General features: G+C 41.6%; 1 protein-coding gene across 4 annotated transcripts in view; it reads right to left on the bottom strand.

Annotated features, from left to right (window-relative positions):
* The window catches only part of MROH1 (maestro heat like repeat family member 1), a 127909-nt gene that overhangs the window by 80576 nt on the left and 26244 nt on the right, over positions 1 to 21089 (bottom strand). For all 4 annotated transcript variants that reach the window (XM_067467207.1, XM_067467206.1, XM_067467209.1 and 1 more), the window contains exons 3-10: positions 15781 to 15926; positions 15217 to 15348; positions 11437 to 11599; positions 9252 to 9350; positions 8880 to 9031; positions 6866 to 7006; positions 6558 to 6650; positions 2087 to 2165 (exon numbers count right to left, since the gene is read on the bottom strand). In XM_067467207.1, the coding sequence (XP_067323308.1) occupies positions 2087 to 2165; positions 6558 to 6650; positions 6866 to 7006; positions 8880 to 9031; positions 9252 to 9350; positions 11437 to 11599; positions 15217 to 15348; positions 15781 to 15926 (1005 nt within the window). The remainder of the gene's footprint in view (positions 1 to 2086; positions 2166 to 6557; positions 6651 to 6865; positions 7007 to 8879; positions 9032 to 9251; positions 9351 to 11436; positions 11600 to 15216; positions 15349 to 15780; positions 15927 to 21089) is intronic.

The raw sequence follows: 21089 nt of genomic DNA, 5'->3' as shown, positions 1-21089 counted from the left end.
AAACATGTGGAATACTGATAGCCCCTGGATATGACCATGAGTGTCATGACGCAATACCCAAGGTGATGTGGTAATAGCTGAGTCACAACCATGTGAGCACTATAGCAAAGGAGTTGCATCAGCAGTTGGCAATATAAGGAGGAGGGAAGAATCCATCTTTCTCTCTCCTGTGTGACTCAGTGTGAGTATCTGCATATGTTGTATGTGACTATTTGATGACTCTAGGTTGTTTGAAATGGCAAGCTGAAAGTGGATCTGCTAATTTTGTTTGGACAGTTTGTAAATGGGAAAACTGCTACAAAACAGGAGCTTTTTTGTTGAGTTCCAGGGCCAGAGAAGTAGATGGCGGAAACAGAAGAACGGCCTGCCTCAGGGGAGCGTGCTTGCTCCATCCAAGTTCAACATCTACACAAATGACCAGCCACTGCCAGAAGGGACAGAGAGCTTCATCTATGCTGATGATCACGCCATCACCGCTCAAGCAGGGAGTTTTGAGATGGTAGAACAGAAGCTCTCTGAAGCTCTGGGTGCTCTCACTGCCTATTACAGGGAAAACCAGCTGATCCCTAACCCATCTAAAACACAGACATGTGCCTTTCACCTTAAGAACAGACAAGCATCCCGAGCTCTGAGGATGATTACCTGGGAAGGAATCCCACTGGAGCATTGCAGCGGACTTTTTAAGTCTCTTCTGCTGTATTTTTCTGTGTTTTTATGAGTGATGGTCACTCGTTGGCCTGAGAGGTGTCTTATGTCCAAATTTGGTGTCAATTCGCCCAGTGGTTTTTGAGTTATGTTAATCCCACAAACGAACATTACATTTTAATTTATATAACTAGCTATCCCCTGCCTTTGATACAGCCCAATCTGCGTATATGTGCTTTGTGTGTGTGTATCTGTGTATATATACATGTGTTTTCAGTGTTTTTATGAGTGATGGTCACTCGTTGGCCTGAGAGGTGTGTTGTGTCCAAATCTGGTGTCAATTCCCCCAGTGGATTTTGAGTTATGTTAATCCCACAAACATACATTACTTTTTTATTTATATAGATATCTATTTATTATTTATTTACAGTATTTATATACCGCTTTTCTCACCCCTAGTGTGTGTGTGTATGTGTATTTGTATATGTGTGTGTGTGTGTGTATATATATAGTGTCCCTATTTTGCGGATTTTCACTTATTTATATATATATTTATTTATTTATTTACTTATTATTTACAGTATTTATATACCGCTTTTCTCACCCCTAGGGTGTGTGTGTGTGTGTGTGTGTGTGTGTGTATATATATATATATATATATATAGTGTCCTATTTGAGTATTTTCACTTATCATGGGTGGTCCTGGAACACAACACCCGCAGTAAGTGGGTGCTTTTCTCATCCCTAGGGTGTGTGTATTTGTATGTGTGTGTATGTGTGTGTGTGATATATATATATATATATATCGTGTCCCTATTTTGCGGATTTTCACTTATCACGGGTGGTCCTGGAACACAACACCCGCGTTAAGTGGGTGCTTTTCTCACCCTAGGGTGTGTGTGTGTGTGTGTGTGTGTGTATACACCCGCGTTAAGTGGGTGCTTTTCTCACCCCTAGGGTGTGTGTGTGTGTATTTGTATGTGTGTGATATATATATATATATATATATATATATATATATATATATATATATAGTGTCCCTATTTTGCGGATTTTCACTTATTGCGGTTGGTCCTGGAACACAACACCCGCAATAAGTGAGGGAACACTGCACCCCACTTTGTTCTTTTGCAAAATTAAACTATTGTATTCTTAATCTCCTCGTTTCTCATCTTTGATTGGGAAGTGAAGAGACGAAAGGTATTGGGGCACTCTGCCTCAACAACAGGACCTGATCCACACGTCTCCTCTCTTGCTTGCCATGACCCCAGTCCATGAGTCTGGTTGGGTTAAAATGGCTCCAGAGCGGGAGGACAGGGAGGCCAGTTTTGGCCACTTTTGGTGGTCTGAGAGCTGTCCAGAGGGGTTTAAAGGAGCCACATCCCAGACTATCAAGCCTTCACAACATTCGGGTGGCCTCTCTGCCCGGGGGGGTCCTTACCAAGCACCGTGAAGCAGCGAAGGACCTCGTTGTGGTTCTTCAAAGGGACCGGCATGGAGGAGTCCAGAGGGGCACAGATCTAGTCAAGGGGAGAAGAGGGCGGAAAGTCAAGCTTCGGGAGCCAGAGAAGACCCTCAAACTGGGGAAATATAGTGGAATTTGGGGCTCCAACCCCCACATGGATGCTCTCCCTCCCCCAAGAGCTGGTCAAGCTGGGAGAGTGGACACTCAAGAGGGGAAAGAGGGCTTTGAACCCGCATAGAGGAGCCTGCCCAGATCTCAAAATGCTCAGAGAGTGGCCCTTCTCTCAATCCCACTGTCCTTTCAGGCAGGACCCGAAAACATGGGACCCCAAAACTTGTGACCCCTCATTCCCAGGAACATCGCCCTCTTTGTATTGTCGAAGGCTTTCATGGCCGGAATCACTGGGTTGTTGTAGGTTTTTCTGGGCTATATGGCCATGTTCTGGAGGCAATTTTTCTCCTGACGTTTCGCCTGCATCTATGGCAAGCATCCTCAGAGGTAGTGAGGTCTGTTGGAACTGGGAAAAATGGGTTTATATATCTGTGGAATGACCAGGGTGAGACAAAGGACTCTTGTCTGCTGGGGCTAGCTGTGAATGTTTCAGCTGATCACCTTGATTAGCATTCAATGGCTTGGAAGTGCCTGGGGGGAATCTTTTGTTGAGAGTGATTTTATGTGCCTGTTTGTTTCCCCTCTGTTGTTTTGCTGTTGTAATTTTTGAGTTTTTAAATGGACAATTTCAACAGAAAGGTAGAAACCATGAAAATGAACAAAATCTGGCCACCAGTATTTAAAAACTCAAAAATTACAACAGCAAAACAACAGAGGGGAAACATACAGGCACATAAAATCACTCTCAACAAATGATTCCCCCCAGGCACTTCCAAGCCATTGAATGCTAATCAAGGTGATCAGCTGAAACATTCACACCTAGCCCCAGCAGACAAGAGTCCTTTGTCTCACCCTGGTCATTCCACAGATATATAAACCCATTTTTCCCAGTTCCAACAGACCTCACTACCTCTGAGGATGCTTGCCATAGATGCAGGCGAGACGTCAGGAGTAAAATTGCATCCAGAACATGGCCATATAGCCCGGAAAAACCTACAATAACCTATCACCCTCTTTGCTTTCTTTCATGGGATGGCATGTCCTATTATTATTATTATTATTATTATTATTATTATTATTCAGATAGACTTCACAAGGAGAGGTTCTATTACTCTACGTCACTGGTGGTCTCCCATCCAAGCATTAACCAGGCCTGGCCTTGCTTAGCCTCCAAGATAATTTTAACTACCGTATATACTCAAGTATAAACCGACCCGAATATAAGCTGAGGCATCTAATTGTACCACAAACAAACTGGGAAACCATATTGACTCGAGTATAAGACAAGGGTGGGAAATGCAGCAGATACTGGTCAATTTCAAAATAAAAATAGATCCCAATAAAATTGCATTAATTGACGCATGAGCAGGTTAAATGCTTTTGAATATTTACATAAAAATTTAAGATAAGACTGTCCAACTTTGATTGAACCATTATTCTAACCTTCTTCAATGTAAATATGCTTACGTATCCTTCCAATAATAAAGCCAGTAAAATAATAAATGCAATAATGGAAATGTAATAATAACAGTACTAATAGAGTAAAATAATAATTGTAATAATAATATTAAATAGAGTAAAATAATCAATGTAATAATATTAGAGTAAAATAATCAATGTAATAATATTAAATAGAGTAAAATAATCAATGTAATAAAATAATAATAGAGTAAAACTTTGTAAAAGTAATAATAAGAATAATAATAGAGTAAAATGATAAATGTCATAATATTAAATAGAGTAAAATAATAAATGTACTACTAATTATAGAATCAAATAATAAATGTAATAAAATAGAGTAAAATAATAAATGTAATAATAAATGGAGTAAAATAATAAATGTAATTAAATAATAATAATAATAATTGAACTAAAATAATGGGAATGTAATAATAATAATAATAATAATAATAATAGAGTAAAATAATAAATGTAATAATAATAGAGTAAAACAATGTAAATGTAGCAATAACAATAATAGAATAATAGAATAGAATACCGCTGAGAACAGCGGTATATAAGCAAAGTAAATAAATAAATAAATAAATAGTAATAATAATAATAGAGTAAAATAATGGAAATGTAATAATAACAATATTAAATAGAGCAAAATAATAAATGTAATAATAAATGTAATTAATAATAATAATCATAATAATCATAATAATTGAGGTAAAATAATCGGAATGTAACAATAATAATAATAGAGTAAAATAATGGAAATGTAATAATAACAGTAATAATAAGAGTAAAATAATAAATGTAATAATATTAATAGAGTAAAATAATAAATGCAATAATAATAAATGGAGTAAAATAATAAATGTAATTAATAATAATAATAATAGATGTAAAATAATGGGAATGTAATAATAATAACAGTAATAATAGAGCAAAATATTGGAAATGTAATAATAACAGTAATAATAGAGTAAAATAATAAATGTAATAATAATAGAGTAAAACAATGTAAATGTAGTAATAACAATAATAGAATAAAATAATAAATGTAATAATAAAATAGCGTGTATAATAAATGTAATAATAATAAATAGAGTAAAGTAATAAATGTAATTAAATAATAATAATTGAAGTAAAATAATGGGAATGTAACAACAACAATAATACGAGTAAAATAATGGAAATGTAATAATAACAGTAATAATAGAATCAAATAACAAATGTAATAAAAATAGAGTAAAATAATAAATGTAATAAGAATAGAGTAAATTAATAAGTGCAATAATAAAAATTGAGTAAAATAATAAATGTAATAAAATAATAATAATAAAAGAAGTAAAATAATGGAAATGCAATAATAATAGTAATAATATTGTAAAATAAAAAATGTGATAATAACAATAATAGAGTAAAATAATAAATGTAATAATAATAGAGTAAAGTAATAAATATAACAACAACAACAACAACAACAGAGTAAAATAATAAATAACTTTGACTTGCGTATAAGCCAAAGGGGGCTTTTTCAGCCTAAAAAATGGGCTGAAAAACTCAGGTTATACTTGAGTATATATGGAATTTATTTTTCATAGCTGTATGTTTAATACTATTTCATGTTGTAGGCTTTAAATCGTCCATTGTGTTGTTTTTAGCCTTGTTAGCCACTTTGGAGTCTCCTTTGAGAAAAAGAGGGACACAAATATGACCACGACAACAACAGTCTGAGATGAATGCAGTCTAAGCGAAGCAAGGTCATCCCTGGTTGGTACTTGGATTGGAGATGGCTAACAAATACCTGTATAGAATCATAGAATCATAGAATCAAAGAGTTGGAAGAGACCTCGTGGGCCATCCAGTCCAACCCCATTCTGCCAAGAAGCAAGAATATTGCATTCAAATCACCCCTGACAGATGGCCATCCAGACTCTGCTTAAAAGCCTCCAAAGAAGGAGCCTCCACCACACTCCGGGGCAGAGAGTTCCACTGCTGAACGGCTCTCACAGTCAGGAAGTTCTTCCTCATGTTCAGATGGAATCTCCTCTCTTGTAGTTTGAAGCCATTGTTCCATTGCGTCCTAGTCTCCAGGGAAGCAGAAAACAAGCTTGCTCCCTCCTCCTCCCTGTGGCTTCCTCTCACATATTTATACATGGCTATCATCATATCCCCTCTCAGCCTTCTCTTCTTCAGGCTAAACATGCCCAGCTCCTTAAGCCGCTCCTCATAGGGCTTGTTCTCCAGACCTTTTATCATTTTAGTCGCTCTCCTCTGGACACATTCCAGCTTGTCAATATCTCTCTTGAATTGTGGTGCCCAGAATTGGACACAATGTGATTCCAGATGTTATCTAACCAAATCAGAATAGAGCATGGGGAGCATGACTTCCCTAGATCTAGACACTAGGCTCCTATTGATGCAGGCCAATATCAGCTTGTCAATATCTCTCTTGAACTGTGGTGCCCAAAATTGGACACAATGTTCCAGGTGTGGTCTAACCAAGGCGGAATAGAGCATGGGGAGCATTACTTCCCTAGATCTAGACACTAGGCTCCTATTGATGCAGGCCAATATCAGCTTGTCAATATCTCTCTTGAACTGTGGTGCCCAAAATTGGACACAATGTTCCAGGTGTGGTCTAACCAAGGCGGAATAGAGCATGGGGAGCATGACTTCCCTAGATCTGGACGCTAGGCTCCTCTTGATGCAGGCCAAAATCCCATTGGCTTTTTTTGCCGCCACATCACATCCCTGGCTCATGTTTAACTTGTTGTCCACGAGGACTCCAAGATCTTTTTCACACGTACTGCTCTCGAGCCAGGCATCCCCAATGTTTTCGAGTGTCACCCCCGGAATTTCCCACCCAGAGAACCCCCGTTACCTGGAGCTGGAGGGCGTTGAGGAGGGCGTCCAGTTGCGTGTCCAAAGTCCGGCTCCCGATGTTGACCGAGGCTTCGAGGATCTGGCACAGACTCTGTTAGGGGAACAAATTGGCAACGTGAAGTTTGCACAGGAAGACTCTGGCCCTCCTTCCAGGTGTTTTGGAATTGTGGGAGCTGAAGTCCAGAGTGTTTGGAGGGCCCAAGTTGGCCCATGCCTGTGCTCTACTCTACTTGTATCATCTAATTAATTATTAAAAAGGAATTGAGGTACGCATTCCACAACACGTGCACCCCACTCTGTGCCTACCTTGGAGACGTAGTAGGCCTCGGCCGGCTTCCTGTAGAGAGCCAGGATTCCCGGGACGAGGCGCGGGAGCTGCTCCTCCAGCTTCTCACTGGGCAGGAGGTGCGTCATGGGGCCCAGGGCTTCCACCACGGCCAGGCGCAGCTGCGGGGAAAGCGGGGAGACGTCACCCAGCACTGGCTATGGCAAAGCCCCTTCATCCCAGGACGTAAAGCTCTGCACGGTTTGTTATGCTCTGAAGTAGGGACACTTCACCCGCTCAAGTGGGAGGAGCGTCCCTACCTCGTGGATTTTCACTTATCGCGGGTGGTCCTGGAACGGGACACCTGCAATAAGTGAGGGAATACTCTCTGTGTGTGTGTGTATACACACACATATACATACACATATACATACACACTAGCTGTGCCCGCCACACATTGCTGTGGCCAACCTTTGCTCCCTCTTTCTTTCTTTCTTTCTTTCTTTCTCTCCTTCCTTCCCTCCCTCTTTCCTTCCTTCTCTACCTTTTCCTTTCCTTCCTTCTCTCCTTCCCTCCTTCTCTCTCTACATTTTTTCTTTCTTTCCTTCTTCCCTCCCTCTTTCTCTCCCCCCTTCTCTCCTTCCTTCCTTCTCTACCTTTTTCTTTCCTTCCTTCTCTCCTTCCCTCCGTCGCTCCTTCTTTCTCTCCCTCCTTCTCTCCTTCCTTCCTTCCTTCTCTACCTTTTTCTTTCCTTCCTTCTCTCCTTCCCTCCTTCTCTCTACATTTTTTCTTTCTTTCCTTCTCTCCTTCGCTCCCTCTTTCTCTCCCTCCTTCTCTCCTTCCTTCCTTCTCTACCTTTATCTTTCCTTCCTTCGCTCCTTCCCTCTGTCTCTCCCTCTTTCTCTCCCTCCTTCTCTTCTTCCTTCCTTCTCTACCTTTTCTTTCCTTCCTTCTCTCCTTCTCTCTCTACATTTTTTCTTTCTTTCCTTCTCTCCTTCCCTCCTTTGCTCCCTCTTTCTCTCCCTCCTTCTCTTCTTCCTTCCTTCTCTACCTTTTCTTTCCTTCCTTCTCTCCTTCTCTCTCTATATTTTTTCTTTCTTTCCTTCTCTCCTTCCCTCCTTTGCTCCCTCTTTCTCTCCCTCCTTCTCTCCTTCTCTACCTTTTTCTTTCCTTCCTTCTCTCCTTCCCTCCTTCTCTCTCTACATTTTTTCTTTCTTTCCCTCTCCTTCGCTCCCTCTTTCTCTCCCTCCTTCTCTCCTTCCTTCCTTCTCTACCTTTTTCTTTCCTTCCTTCTCTCCTTCCCTCCTTCCCTCCCTCTCCCTCCTTCCTTCTCTACCTTTCCCTCTTTCCTTCCTTCTCTCCTTCTTTCCCTTTTCTCTCCTTCCTTCCTTCTCTACCTTTTCCTTTCCTTCCTTCTCTTCTTCCCTCCTTCTTTCTCTCCCTCCTTCTCTCCTTCCTTCTCTACCTTTTTCTTTCCTTCCTTCTCTCCTTCCCTCCTTCGCTCCCTCTTTCTCTCCTTCCTTCCTTCTCTACCTTTCTTTCTTTTCTTCCTTCTCTCCCTCTTTCTCTTCCTCCTTCTCTCCTTCCTTTCTTTCCTTCCTTCTCTCCTTCCCTTCTTCTTTCCCTCTTTCCTTCCTTCCTTCACCCTTTCTGTGTATATGTGTTTTCTGTGTCTATATATGCATATATGTGTGTTTGTGTATATATGTGGTTTTGTGCATGATTTGTAATGTATTTTTTTGTTTTTTGGCTTTAAATGTCTCTTCTGCTGTGTTTTTTAAGAGTTTTTATGAGCGATGGTCACTCACTGGCCTGAGAGGTGTCTTGTGTATAATTTGGTGTCAATTCGTCCAGTGGTTTTTGAGTTAGGTTACTCCCACAAATCAACATTACATTTTTATTTATATAGATATGTGTGTGTATACAAACACACACACATATACTCTGCATGTCTCCGTTCTTACTCTGTAAGGCACCTGATATACTCCGTCTCACTGGAAATGGAATAAAAGAACATTTTTAAGGTTCAAAAAGCATTCAGGACACTGGCCTCACCTTGGCTTCCCGGCTCTGGAGCCAGCCGTAGAAGAGCACTTCGTAGGCGCTGAAGATCTCGTTGGAGAAGGTGTCACGGCGGACGGTGGGGTCCGGAGCCTTGTCCAGGTTGGCCAGGTACTCCTGGATGCTCTCGCTGAAGGACTGCAGCGCTGCCGGACCCGCATAATGAGCGTTAGCAACACTGCAAGCATACCCGTCTCCTTCTCCCACCTCCTTTTTGCCAGGGGAGTAATTTGGGAGAGATTGCAGAACCAAGTCTGCAGGGTTCTAACCAGTATCTCAGGCTCCGAGTCCAGAGTTCAGATCCCAATAAACCAGGAATCTGTCAATGGCATTTCCATCCCCGGGAGAAGAGGCCGGCCCGCTTACCGTAGCAGAAGACGGACTTCATGTTGTCCTGCTTGGCCATCCCCAGCATGGGCAGCATCGTCCCCAGGATGGAGTTCAGGAAAGGCACCATCCCAAACACTGCAGAGGGAAAAGGGAATTGGGGAAAGCATCAGGAGAATGAGGCCAAGTCCTTCTGGGATGTCCACTGGACGAGACAACAGCCCATTCTGCTCAGAGACCGGCTGCTCTGAAAACATAACTACCCGTATATTTCGGCATATAAGACGACTGGGTGTATAAGACAACCCCAACTTTTCCAGTTAAAATACAGAGTTTGGGATATACTTGCCGTATAAGACTACCCCTCTTCCAACACACACCATTTAAAAATTTAAATAGCATCACATTTGATGTCAATATGGTAATTTTCCTATTACTGTCCCTCCTTCTCTGCCTCTCAGAACTCGCACATGCACACCTGCACCACTTCACTGCAGTCTCCAGGAGTGAGATCTGATATACTTGCCGTATAAGACTACCCCTCTTCCGACACACACCATTTAAAAATTTAAAAAGCATCACATTTGATGTCAATATGGTAATTTTCCTATTACTGTCCCTCCTTCTCTGCCTCTCCAAACTCGCACATGCACACCTGCACCGCTTCACTGCAGTCTCCAGGAGCGAGATCTGAGAGGCAGAGGAGGAGGGACGGTAATTGGATGCAAGGGCAGGTCAGACAGGTAGAAGAGGTGTGTTTATCTGAGCCCAGAGCCACTCTCTCTCTTTTTTCCATACCTTAGGTGCCCCGGACACCTGCAGCTTGCTCTGCCCTTCACTTACACCTTCCCGGTGAGGTGCCCCTTCACCTCACCATCGGGACCACATTAAGTCCACGAATCCTGATGAATGGATTTTCTTCTACCGTACTTGCACAGCGTCGTCCTTAATGCTTTCATACAGTCGCTGCATACGGCAGGGACGCGGCCACTGCCATTTTTGAGCCCCCCCCCCCACCATATGCGGCAACCACAGATTCTCCAATTTGCATTGGAAGTTTCAGCACCTTCTCCGGCCCAAGATACCTATCCGACCACATCTCGACCTATGAGCCCACCAGGACTTTGAGATCTTCCGAGGAGGCCCTGCTCTCGATCCCGCCTGCTTCACAAGCACGGCTGGCAGGGACAAGAGATAGGGCCTTCTCGGTGGTGGCTCCTCGGCTGTGGAACACCCTTCCCGTGGACATTAGACTGGCTCCTTCCTTGATGATATTCCGCAGGAAATTAAAGACTTGGTTGTTCAAGAAGGCGTTCGAATAAGAAGTGCAATGATTGGTAATGACTATAGGAATGGAATAACGGAAAATGATATTGGATTGTGGTTTGGACGATGAGACGACGCTGAATGGTTTTCGTAGTAATGATGTTTTTGTATAATGCTGGATTGTGAATTGTTTTTATACTGTGTCTTGAATTTTGTTTTGCCTATGTTGTACACCGCTGTGAGTCGCCCCCGAGCTGAGAACAGCAGTATATAAGTAAATAAATAATAAATACATTCTCTATAAGACGACTCCTGGTGTATAAGACTATTCCCGCGTATAAGATGACCCCGCGTATAAGACGACCCCTGACTTTTGAGAAGGTTTTCTTGGGTTAGAAAGTAGTCTTATATGCCAGAATATACGGTACCCTTTGTTTGTTTCTTAGCCATGTAAATGTGAATCCAATGTAGTTGCATAGAATCTGCATGTCTGTTTGTCCAGCGTCATTCTTTGTCTAAATGTTTTTCTGTAATCTACCCTCTCACACTGGAAATTGCAATAAAAAGAACCTATGCTTCAAAGTCATTGAAAAGTCATTCATGACAGCACCCGTTTCTTTCACTATAGCGGCACAGTATGTGTTACAATACAAACTCACAATATTACCTCAGCCTGAGTATTAATAGCATGGTGGCAGCGGATTTCATTTGAAGAATCATTTTAGATTTCTCAAGATTAGTGTTTCCTAGTTCCTACCTTTTAAAATACTAAGTGTCTCTCCCCTTCTCTGTTCTGATTTCCCCTGATATTGTTATATTTCAGTGGGATTAAAGAGAAAATTAAATCTATACAACTATTTTCCAACCATACTCCCTCTTCCTTTTGACGGCTTCATATTTTTGGTGAACACGCGTTCATATTTTAGGTGGTGGCTGATTGTTATAAGCATCCACACACCGTTTGCCCCAGAGAGGTTGGCGAAGGTCTGGACGATGAAGTAGTGGGGCAGGACGCCCGGCTGGAACTTGGTCAGCACCTCCTCCATGACGTTGTTGGTGAAGCGCTGGCCCACTGCCACCAGGACGTTGCTGGCTGCCTGCTGCCACTCAAAGATGATGTCCTGCGTTGAGAAGGAAGCAAAGGAGACCATCAGAAACCAGACCTACTGCCCTCCCCATTTGTGACTTCCTGGACTGGTTTATGATGGGATGGGATGGAGGGCATAAGACTGGTGACAGAAGCATGTCCATGCAGCCAATGTTAAAAACAACATACAAGCATTTTGCAATAGTAAAAATGTCCCAAATGCCACCTAGTGGCTGTTTTAGGCATTGACACAAATTTGCTGTGATGTTGTAGTTCAGCCAGCTGATGACGTTGATGTGTTTGGGGGTGCAGGGCTTGATGGTTCTTGTATCTGTGGGTGCCCAGACAGAGGGGGTGTTGCAGCAAGACAGTTCTCTGGGTGGGAGAGCGGAGAAGGTTTTGGAGCAAGATTTTTTTTTCTGAGTGTGGGGATGAAACTGCTTTGGAAGCTGACAGGCAGGGAAGGGAGGATAACATGAGCTCCTCTGAAGAAGCAGCTGGCTTAGACAGGGAAAGCAGGCTGCTCCTATGGGGGAAGACAATCAGGTGCTGTTGGGACTCAGCCTGTGATTGAACCTGTGATTGTGTTTCAGTCTCCTGATGTTTCTGTGTCTGATGTGGGTAATGAGGAGGGAAATCAGTCTCCTGTTGCTTCTGATGTGGGGGATGCTGGGACTGACTCTGAGGTGCAAGGTGGAGACACTTTGGTCAATGAGTTTCATGCAGACACTGACAGAGAGGCTTCGGTGCAAAGGGCAGATTCTCATGAGAATGTTTCTGTCTAGCCTTGGGAGAAAGGTTTACTCCCTCCGCCTGTGAGCTCTCCAGATTCCAGTTTGGAAAACAGTATGACACCGGGTAAAGTTAATGAGGAGTCAGATAAGCAAAGTCGGCGGCTGGAGATTAGCCAGAATCAACAAGAGGCCCAATGTTTACGTAGATCCGAAAGGATTCATCAGTTAAGGTCAAAGACTGGAGGAAAACGAAACCAGTTTTTGGGATTTAAGGTTTGCTTTTAGAAAATCTTGTCAGATCAGGCATCGTTTGGAAACCTAGCACAAGCCTCATGGAATTCCTGTTCAAGTGGTCTCATCTTCATGGTTTTTTTTTCTAGCCTTTCAAGCAGTGTCTGGTCTGTTCTTGCTTCTTGTTTGATTCCTGTCTGGATAATCATTGCCTTGGATTATATTTTATGCTTTTTGGACATTGCTTTTGATTGCTACGTTTGGACACTGTTTTATCTTGCTGCCTTTGAATGCCTTATTGCTTTTTGGAAACTTCTATCTTTACAAGCATTTATTTCTACTGGTTTTTTTTGGGGTTTTTTTGCTAAGTTTTAATAGAAAGGATTGTTCCTTCACTCAACGTGTGGTGTGTTTATAGTCAGAGGGGCTACTTCCTATTCTGGAGTGCAACAGGTACAAGCAAAGCCATGGGAAAGAGAGGCAGAAGCAGGCCTCTCAAGGTCAACGAAATGCCTTCATGTATTGCAGCCCTTAAATTAGGGAGAGAGCGGTTAGGATTTTTAGATCAAGCAACGTTGCTACTGGAGTGAGAAACTCCTGTCTTGTTCCTGGTTATGCTCTAAACTCAATGTCCAAGATTCCTAGTCAAGTTTTGCTTCCTGCGTTAAGGTTTCAAGCTCTCGTTTCGTTCCTTGTTTTCTGGATTAATGTTCAAGTTTTAACTCTTGTCTTTGGAATTTACTTTTTGCCTATGGGACTTGCTTTCTATATACACACTTGGACTTTTTACTCTATTATTTGCTTCTGGCCCTTATATGTGTCTTATCAATAAACTGTTTAATACCACGACTGGTTTCCTGGTGAGTGCTTTGAGCAAGGCGGACGCCTGCTGAGATGCAACATGTGAAGCAGTCTTTGGCTTCAAAGTTTTGGATAGGCCTAGTGGTTGAATTTCGGGGAGGACCGTAGCCCTTTTCTGCAGCTCTAGAGCAGAGCTCCTTAAACTTTTCAGGACTCCTTTAGGCCTGAGAAATGTTGACATGACCCCAAGTATATAGGTATTTAAAACAGGTATGAAAATCAAATGTTTACTGATAAACAGGTAGGTTTTCCTTTGGATGAATTACAGCAGAAGCCTCTTCTGCAGAGTTCATTCTAAATACAGAAGAGGCTTCAACTGTAATTCATCCAAAGGAAAACCTACCTGTTTCCCGTAAATGTTTGATTTTCATGCCTGTCTTAAATACCTATATACCTGGGGTCACGTCAACATTTCCCAGGCCAAAAGGGGTTCTGAAAAGTTTGAGAAGCCCTGCTCTAGAGTTGCAGAAAAGGGCTACAGTCCTCCTCAAAATAATAATAATAATAATAATAATAATAATAATAATAATAAATAATACTTTATTTGTGTCCCGCTCCATCTCCCCAATGGGGACTTGGTGCGGCTTACATGAGGCCAAGCCCAAAACAACAATTACATGAAATAAAACAAAACCGAAAACACAAGTAATAAACAATAACGCAATTGCATAAAACAAAAGACAACATAGAAATATAAAATTACAATAAACACAATAAACACAATCAAGGTAACATGGGTGAGCTACATGTAATGGATAAAAGAAAATTAGGTAGAAACAGATTAAAATTCAACCATTGGGTTTCCTAGACCTATCCAAAACTTTGAAGCCAAAGACTGACATGTTTCTGCGGTAGGATCAGTTTTATGGGTGGAAAATTGAGGTCTGCAATGGAGGACCATATCCCAGGCCTTCAGTTGACAGGTTGCAGCCTCTCCTTCCAGCAAATGGCAGAATTTGGAGCCCACATCAAAACAAAATCTACCTAGACCCTTCCAGAACCAGAAGACAGGTGTATAATGGGTCCCCCAACTGGGAGGAAGGGGTTCCCCAGCTCGGATAAATGTCAAAGGACTAAAAAGTCCAGAAGCCAACACGCTGCAGTTTATAGTGCAGAATGAAGTGCAAAACCCTGCAAGAGAAATGAGACAGTGCAGATGTGACCCATCTCTCTTCCTAACAGAAGTCAGAGCAGCACAAGCCAGTTAGCAACAGGACTGTTTATTCCCTCGATATGGTTCCTCCGTTGAATGCTCAGGTGAAAGAATAAGCCAATAAGACCCATATTTACTCAAGCTCTAATGCACACCTCGACTTTCAAAATCCTGAGACCAAAAAAAAGTTTTTGCTGAGTAATGTCATGTGCAGTAGTGACAAAAAGGACACTCTCTGTAATATGGACATTACAGGTGCTGCTTGCTTAGCATTCCTTCTTCAAAAGCAAAAGTATTAGAGCACGAAAGCTTCCAGCAATGGAAAAGAAACTGCTGCAAAATGAATCCACTTTAAGTACCTTGTTTCAATGTTATGGAGTCGTGCGGGATATAGTTTGACAAGGTCTTGAGCCTTCTCGGCCAAAGAGCGCGGATGCCTCACCACATTACAGATCTCAGCAAGACCAATTGCCAGCAGTACAGCATTACCATATTATGCAAATCTACCGTGCACCCTAGACTTGGGAAGGTGATTTAGCCAAAAAAAGGTGAGCATTAAATTCGAGTAAATTACTCTTATGCCGCTCTAAAGTTCGGTCATGACACGGGTAAGGATCCTCCAATCCACTGACCGTGGCGGGACGGGAAAGGAAGTGCCCCAAAGGGGGGTACCTTGGACTTGGTCATTTCGTTGGAGGCCAGGAAGATGACGACCTTGGCCGTGCTCTTGTCCAGCTGGGACAGGCTGCCCTTGACCACCGCCTCCATGGCCCTCAGGATGATGATCCGGTGCGGGTAGGCCAGCTGAGAAGAGGGAAGGAGAGAGAGAAGAGTGTTGGGCGATTTCAAGAGGGAAAGGAGTGCAATATATTATAATAATATTATTATTTATTTATTTATTTATTATTACACTTGTATACCGCTAATATCTCAGCCTAAGTCGGCGACTCATTGCGGTTTACAACATCTAAAAACAACAATATTCAATTTAAAAACATAAAAACACATATATAGTGTAATATATTATAATAATATTATAATAAATATAATAATGAACATAGTATAATATAAGGTGTTACTGCAGGATGTCCATTGTGCAAAGACAACGTTTTGGTAGTTGAATAAACATTTCCCATGTTTATTATAATAGAACCAATTAGGAAATGATACTGATAAAAAATGTGTTACAAAACATTATTGTTGTTGTTGTTACTCTTTGTGGGCGTCTGGCCTCACCTTGTCATGCTGCCGAAGGTACTCCTCGCAGGCGTGCAAGATCTCCTCCGGCTCCTGCCCGCCCAAGTAGCACAAGGCGCTGAAGATCTGCTCGTGGACCAGCGGGTCCTTATCCGTGGTGGCATCCATCAGGGTAGTGGCCAGCTCTGGAAGAGAAGAATCATAGAATCATAGGATCAAAGAGTTGGAAGAGACCTCATGGGCCATCCAGTCCAACCCCCTGACAAGAAGCAGGAATGTTGCATTCAAATCACCCCTGACAGATGGCCATCCAGCCCGTTTAAAAGCTTCCAAAGAAGGAGCCTCCATCACACTCCGGGGCAGAGTGTTCCACTGCTGAACAGCTCTCAGTGGAACTCTCTGCCCTGGAGTGTGGTGGAGGAAAAAGAGGCTTTGGACACTTTTCCAGAATCACCAAGTGCTTTCATTCACCTCCATGGCCCTTCCTGAGCACGTACGGGCCAACTTCGGCCCTCCCTCCGGGTGTTTTGGACTTCAACTCCCACAATTCCTAACAGAGGCTGGATGGCCATCTGTTATGGGGGTTTTGAATGCCATTTTCCTGCTTCTTGGCAGCATGGGGTTGGACTGGATGGTCCACCTGATCTCTTCCAACTCTAGGATTCTATGATACCTTCTCTAGAGGATTGTAAACAGAGGCTGGGACTTGAAGTCCAAAACACCTAGAGAACCAAAGTTTGTCCAGGCCTGGCTTAGAAGTACATTTGAAACGAGTTGGGATTTTATTTGGATTCTCCGCCATTCCAATTCCCTTCTAAAACCAATATGGTCTTATTTGCCCTTCAAGGAGAAAGAGGACGACGATTATTACAGAATGGAAAGAAAGCCACAAGGTCACCATCTCCATCAAGCCAAGCTCTTCAAAATCAAGGGCTTCTGTATTAATGGAAGAACTGAAGGAAAATCCATTATCACAGGGACGCTGCTAAGCAGCCGGCTTCTACGCTCAGGGTTTAATTACCCTTTTGGGTCATTTTTAAAATTCCTTTTATTTCATGACATGGAGTCTGGACCACAGAAAGGAAGAAGAACCTAAGTATGAAAACGAACAATCTAGAATCCGCTTTACTGTATGATTACTATTACTATTATTATTATTATTATTACACAATGGCGCATGGGTTAAGTTGTTATTTGTTTATTTATTTATTTGTTACTATTACTATTATTATTATTATACAATGGCGCATGGGTTAAGTTGTTATTTATTTATTTGTTACTATTATTATTATTATTATTATTATTATTATACAATGGCGCATGGGTTAAGTTGTTATTTGTTTATTTATTTATTTGTTACTATTATTATTATTATTATTATTATTATGCAATGGCGCATGGGTTAAGTTGTTATTTATTTATTTGTTACTATTATTATTATTATTATTATTATTATACAATGGCGCATGGGTTAAGTTGTTATTTGTTTATTTATTTATTTGTTACTATTATTATTATTATTATTATTATTATGCAATGGCGCATGGGTTAAGTTGTTATTTATTTATTTGTTACTATTATTATTATTATTATTATTATTATACAATGGCGCATGGGTTAAGTTGTTATTTGTTTATTTATTTATTTGTTACTATTATTATTATTATTATTATTATTATTATTATGCAATGGCGCATGGGTTAAGTTGTTATTTGTTTATTTATTTATTTGTTACTATTATTATTATTATTATTATTATTATTATGCAATGGCGCATGGGTTAAGTTGTTATTTATTTATTTGTTACTATTATTATTATTATTATTATTATTATTATACAATGGCGCATGGGTTAAGTTGTTATTTGTTTATTTATTTATTTGTTACTATTATTATTATTATTATTATTATTATACAATGGCGCATGGGTTAAGTTGTTATTTATTTATTTGTTACTATTATTATTATTATTATTATTATTATACAATGGCGCATGGGTTAAGTTGTTATTTGTTTATTTATGTATTTATTTATTATTTACAGTATTTATATTCTGCCCTTCTCACCCCGCAGGGGACACAGGGTGGATCACAATGCACATATACATGGCAAACATTCAATGCCATAGAAACTTACTTACTTAGGCGATTCCTCGCAGTCCAAGGATGATGGTCCTCCAAGTTCAGTGTCCTGGGGGTGGGTTCGTAGGTGGCTGTGGAGCCCTATTCTTGACCTGCATCTTCTCCCGCAGTGAGGGCATCGGTTTCCAGACGGAAGGCAGTCCTGGTCAGGGTTGGCTTGACGCGCCTTTCTCTTGACACGTTTCTCTCTTTCACCCTCCATTTGCGCCTCTTTGAATTCTGCAGCACTGCTGGTCACAGCTGACCTCCAGCTGGAGCGTTCAAGGGCCGGGCCAGGCCTTCCCAGTTCTCAGTGTCTATGCCAGAGTTTTTAAGGTTGGCTTTGAGCCCATCTTTCAATCTCTTTTCCTGTCCACCAACGTTCTGTTTTCCGTTCTTGAGTTCGGAGTAGAGCAACTGCTTTGGGAGACGGTGGTCAAGCATCCGGACAACGTGGCAGGTCCAGTGGAGTTGATGGCAGAGGACCATCACTTCAATGCTGGTGGTCTTTGCTTCTTCCAGCACGCTGACGTTGGTCCGCTTGTCTTCCCAAGTGATTTGCAGGATTTTCCGGAGGCAGCACTGATGGAATCATTCCAGGAGTTGCATGTGATGTCTGTAGACAGTCCACGTTTCGCAGGCGTAGAGCAGGGTTGGGAGGACAATAGCTTTATAGACACGCACCTTGTTCTCCCTACGGATGTCCCGGTCCTCAAACACTCTCTGCTTCATTCGGAAAAATGCTGCACTTGCATAGCTCAGGCGGTGTTGTATTTCAGTGTCGATGTTGACTTTGGTGGAGAAGTGGCTGCCAAGGGAGCGGAAATGATCAACATTTTCTAATGTGACACCATTAAGCTGCATCTCTGGCATTGGGGAGGGGTTGGCCGGTGACTGCTGGAAGAGCACTTTGGTTTTCTCGATGTTCAGTGACAGGCCGAGCTTCTTGTATGCTTCTGCGAAGGTATTTAGAGTGGCTTGTAGATCTTCTTCTGAATGTGCACAGACGATGTTGTCATCAGCATACTGGAGTTCTATAACAGATGTTGTTGTAACCTTGGTTTTGGCTTTGGTTTTGGCCATAGTCACACAACATATATAGACAGACACACAGAGGCTATTTAACTTTCTAACTTCATGAGGGTATGCTTTTTGAATTCTGGCCACTGGGGGAGCTGTCGCTTCACTGTCCACTAGTGACACTGATGGAGTACTTCCTCATTCTTTTGCTCGCTGCTGGAGATTTTTATGGCGTTGTAAATTAAATTAGCCTTTCCACATAAGCGGTATCTAAATTTCCTACTTTATTATTATTATTATTATTATTATTTATACCCCGCCACCATCTCCCCAATTTGGACACGGAGTGGCTTACATGAAGTCAAGCCCAAACAACAAATTACAACAGAGTAAAACCGAAAACGCAAACCGAAAACGCAAACAATAAACAACAACATCATAATTAAATAAAACATGTGGATACATAACAATGTGTAAAATCACAATAGGCACATACTTGACAGATGCAACTGTCTTTCGGGCTGCAAAGATTGACAGCAACCTAGACAAATGGTCGGGAGCTTACTCCCATCCCAGGCTGGCTTCAAACTCATGACCTTTCAGGTCAGTAGTGATTTTAATACAGCTGACTCCCAACCAGCTGCACCACAACTGGTGCTGACCGGACTTGAAGACTGACAGGTCAGGACAGCCCTTGTGCTGGCAGAACTGAAGACCAATAGTTCAGTGGTTTGAATTTGAGGAGAGCATGGATGAGCTCCTTCTGTCAGCTCCAGCTCCCCCTGTGAGGACATAAGAAAAGCCTCCCACAAGGATGGTCAAACATCAAAACATCAGAGGTAAAGTCCTTTCAGATGGCCAATTCTCTCACACCAGAAGCGACTTGCAGTTTCTCAAGTCGCTCCTGACACACACACGCACAGAAAAACCACTTTAACTGGTACACTTCCATACTTTGAAATCTTGGGATTTATACTTTGGTGAGGCACACTTTTGCAGGGAAAGCAAAAAAACTTTGCAAAACTCCAAATGCCATGATTCCATTGCATTGAGTCATTGCAGCTAAAGTGGTGTCAAACTTGCTGTTTCATGTCTTTGCCTTTCTTTTTGTAATAATAATAATAATAATAATAATAATAATAATAATAATAATAAATATATATTTCTTATTATTATTATTATATTTATATTTCCTTTTGTACTCATTGATCTTGAACCTCAGCTATGTTCTTTTTCTCAGCCATATTGTTTTGATGTTGTTTACAATTGTGATTTTTTAAATATTTAAAACAAACAAAATATTTAATTCGTTTTGTTTTATTTGTAATTTTTGGGCTTGTCCCTTGTAAGCCGCCCTGAGTCCTCTTAGGGAGATGGTTGGCGGGGGTATAAAAAAGTTGTTGTTATTATTATTATTATTATTATTATTATTATTATTATATTTTCTCTCTCTTAAAAATGCAACAAAACGTGTTTTGAGAAATTAATCAGCAGACAAGAAATATGACAAACAGCTGGTCCGAACAGCATTCTTGCTCCCTTGGAGTGTGACCAGCAGGAAGGAAACTGAAGGCAATGCCTAGCGGTGCATCTACACTGTGGAGTTAACGCAGTTTGACATCACTTTAACTGCTATACATCCATGCTTTGAAATCCTGGGATTTATACTTTGGTGAGGCAGTGACAACGAAAAACTTTGCAAAACTCCAACTGCCATGATTCCGTTGCATTGAGCCATTGCAGCTAAAGTGGTGTCAAACTGCATTAAATCCCACAGTGGAGTTGCACCCTATGCCTACCTTTCTTGCACTTCCTCCTTGCTGTTTCATGTCTTTGCATTTCTTTTTCTCTCTCTTAAAAATGCAAAAAAAAACCCCTGTGTTTTCAGAAATTAATCAGCAGACGAGAAATATGACAAGCAGCTGGTCGGAGCAGCATTCTTGCTCCCTTGGAGTGTGACCAGGAGGAAGGAAATTGAAGGCAATGGAGAAGGACGGAGGTGGAGAGGCAGAGGCCAGAGAAAGGAAGGTCAGCTGCCCATTGCGGTCCGTTGGTCAACCTTGCTGGGCCTGCAGCCAAGCGGGAAGCCCTGCGGCACAAGCCCAGCCTCTCTGACCTCCCAGCCCTGTTGCAATTCAGCATTCCTCCGAAGCATTCCGGGATCTAGACCCAGCCGGTCTGAGACCCAGCCAAGAGGTTCATTGCCAT

The sequence above is a fragment of the Anolis sagrei genome, chromosome 4 (assembly GCF_037176765.1).
Source record: "Anolis sagrei isolate rAnoSag1 chromosome 4, rAnoSag1.mat, whole genome shotgun sequence".
Lineage (NCBI taxonomy): Eukaryota > Metazoa > Chordata > Lepidosauria > Squamata > Dactyloidae > Anolis > Anolis sagrei.
This window is presented reverse-complemented; position numbering and strand designations above follow the sequence as displayed.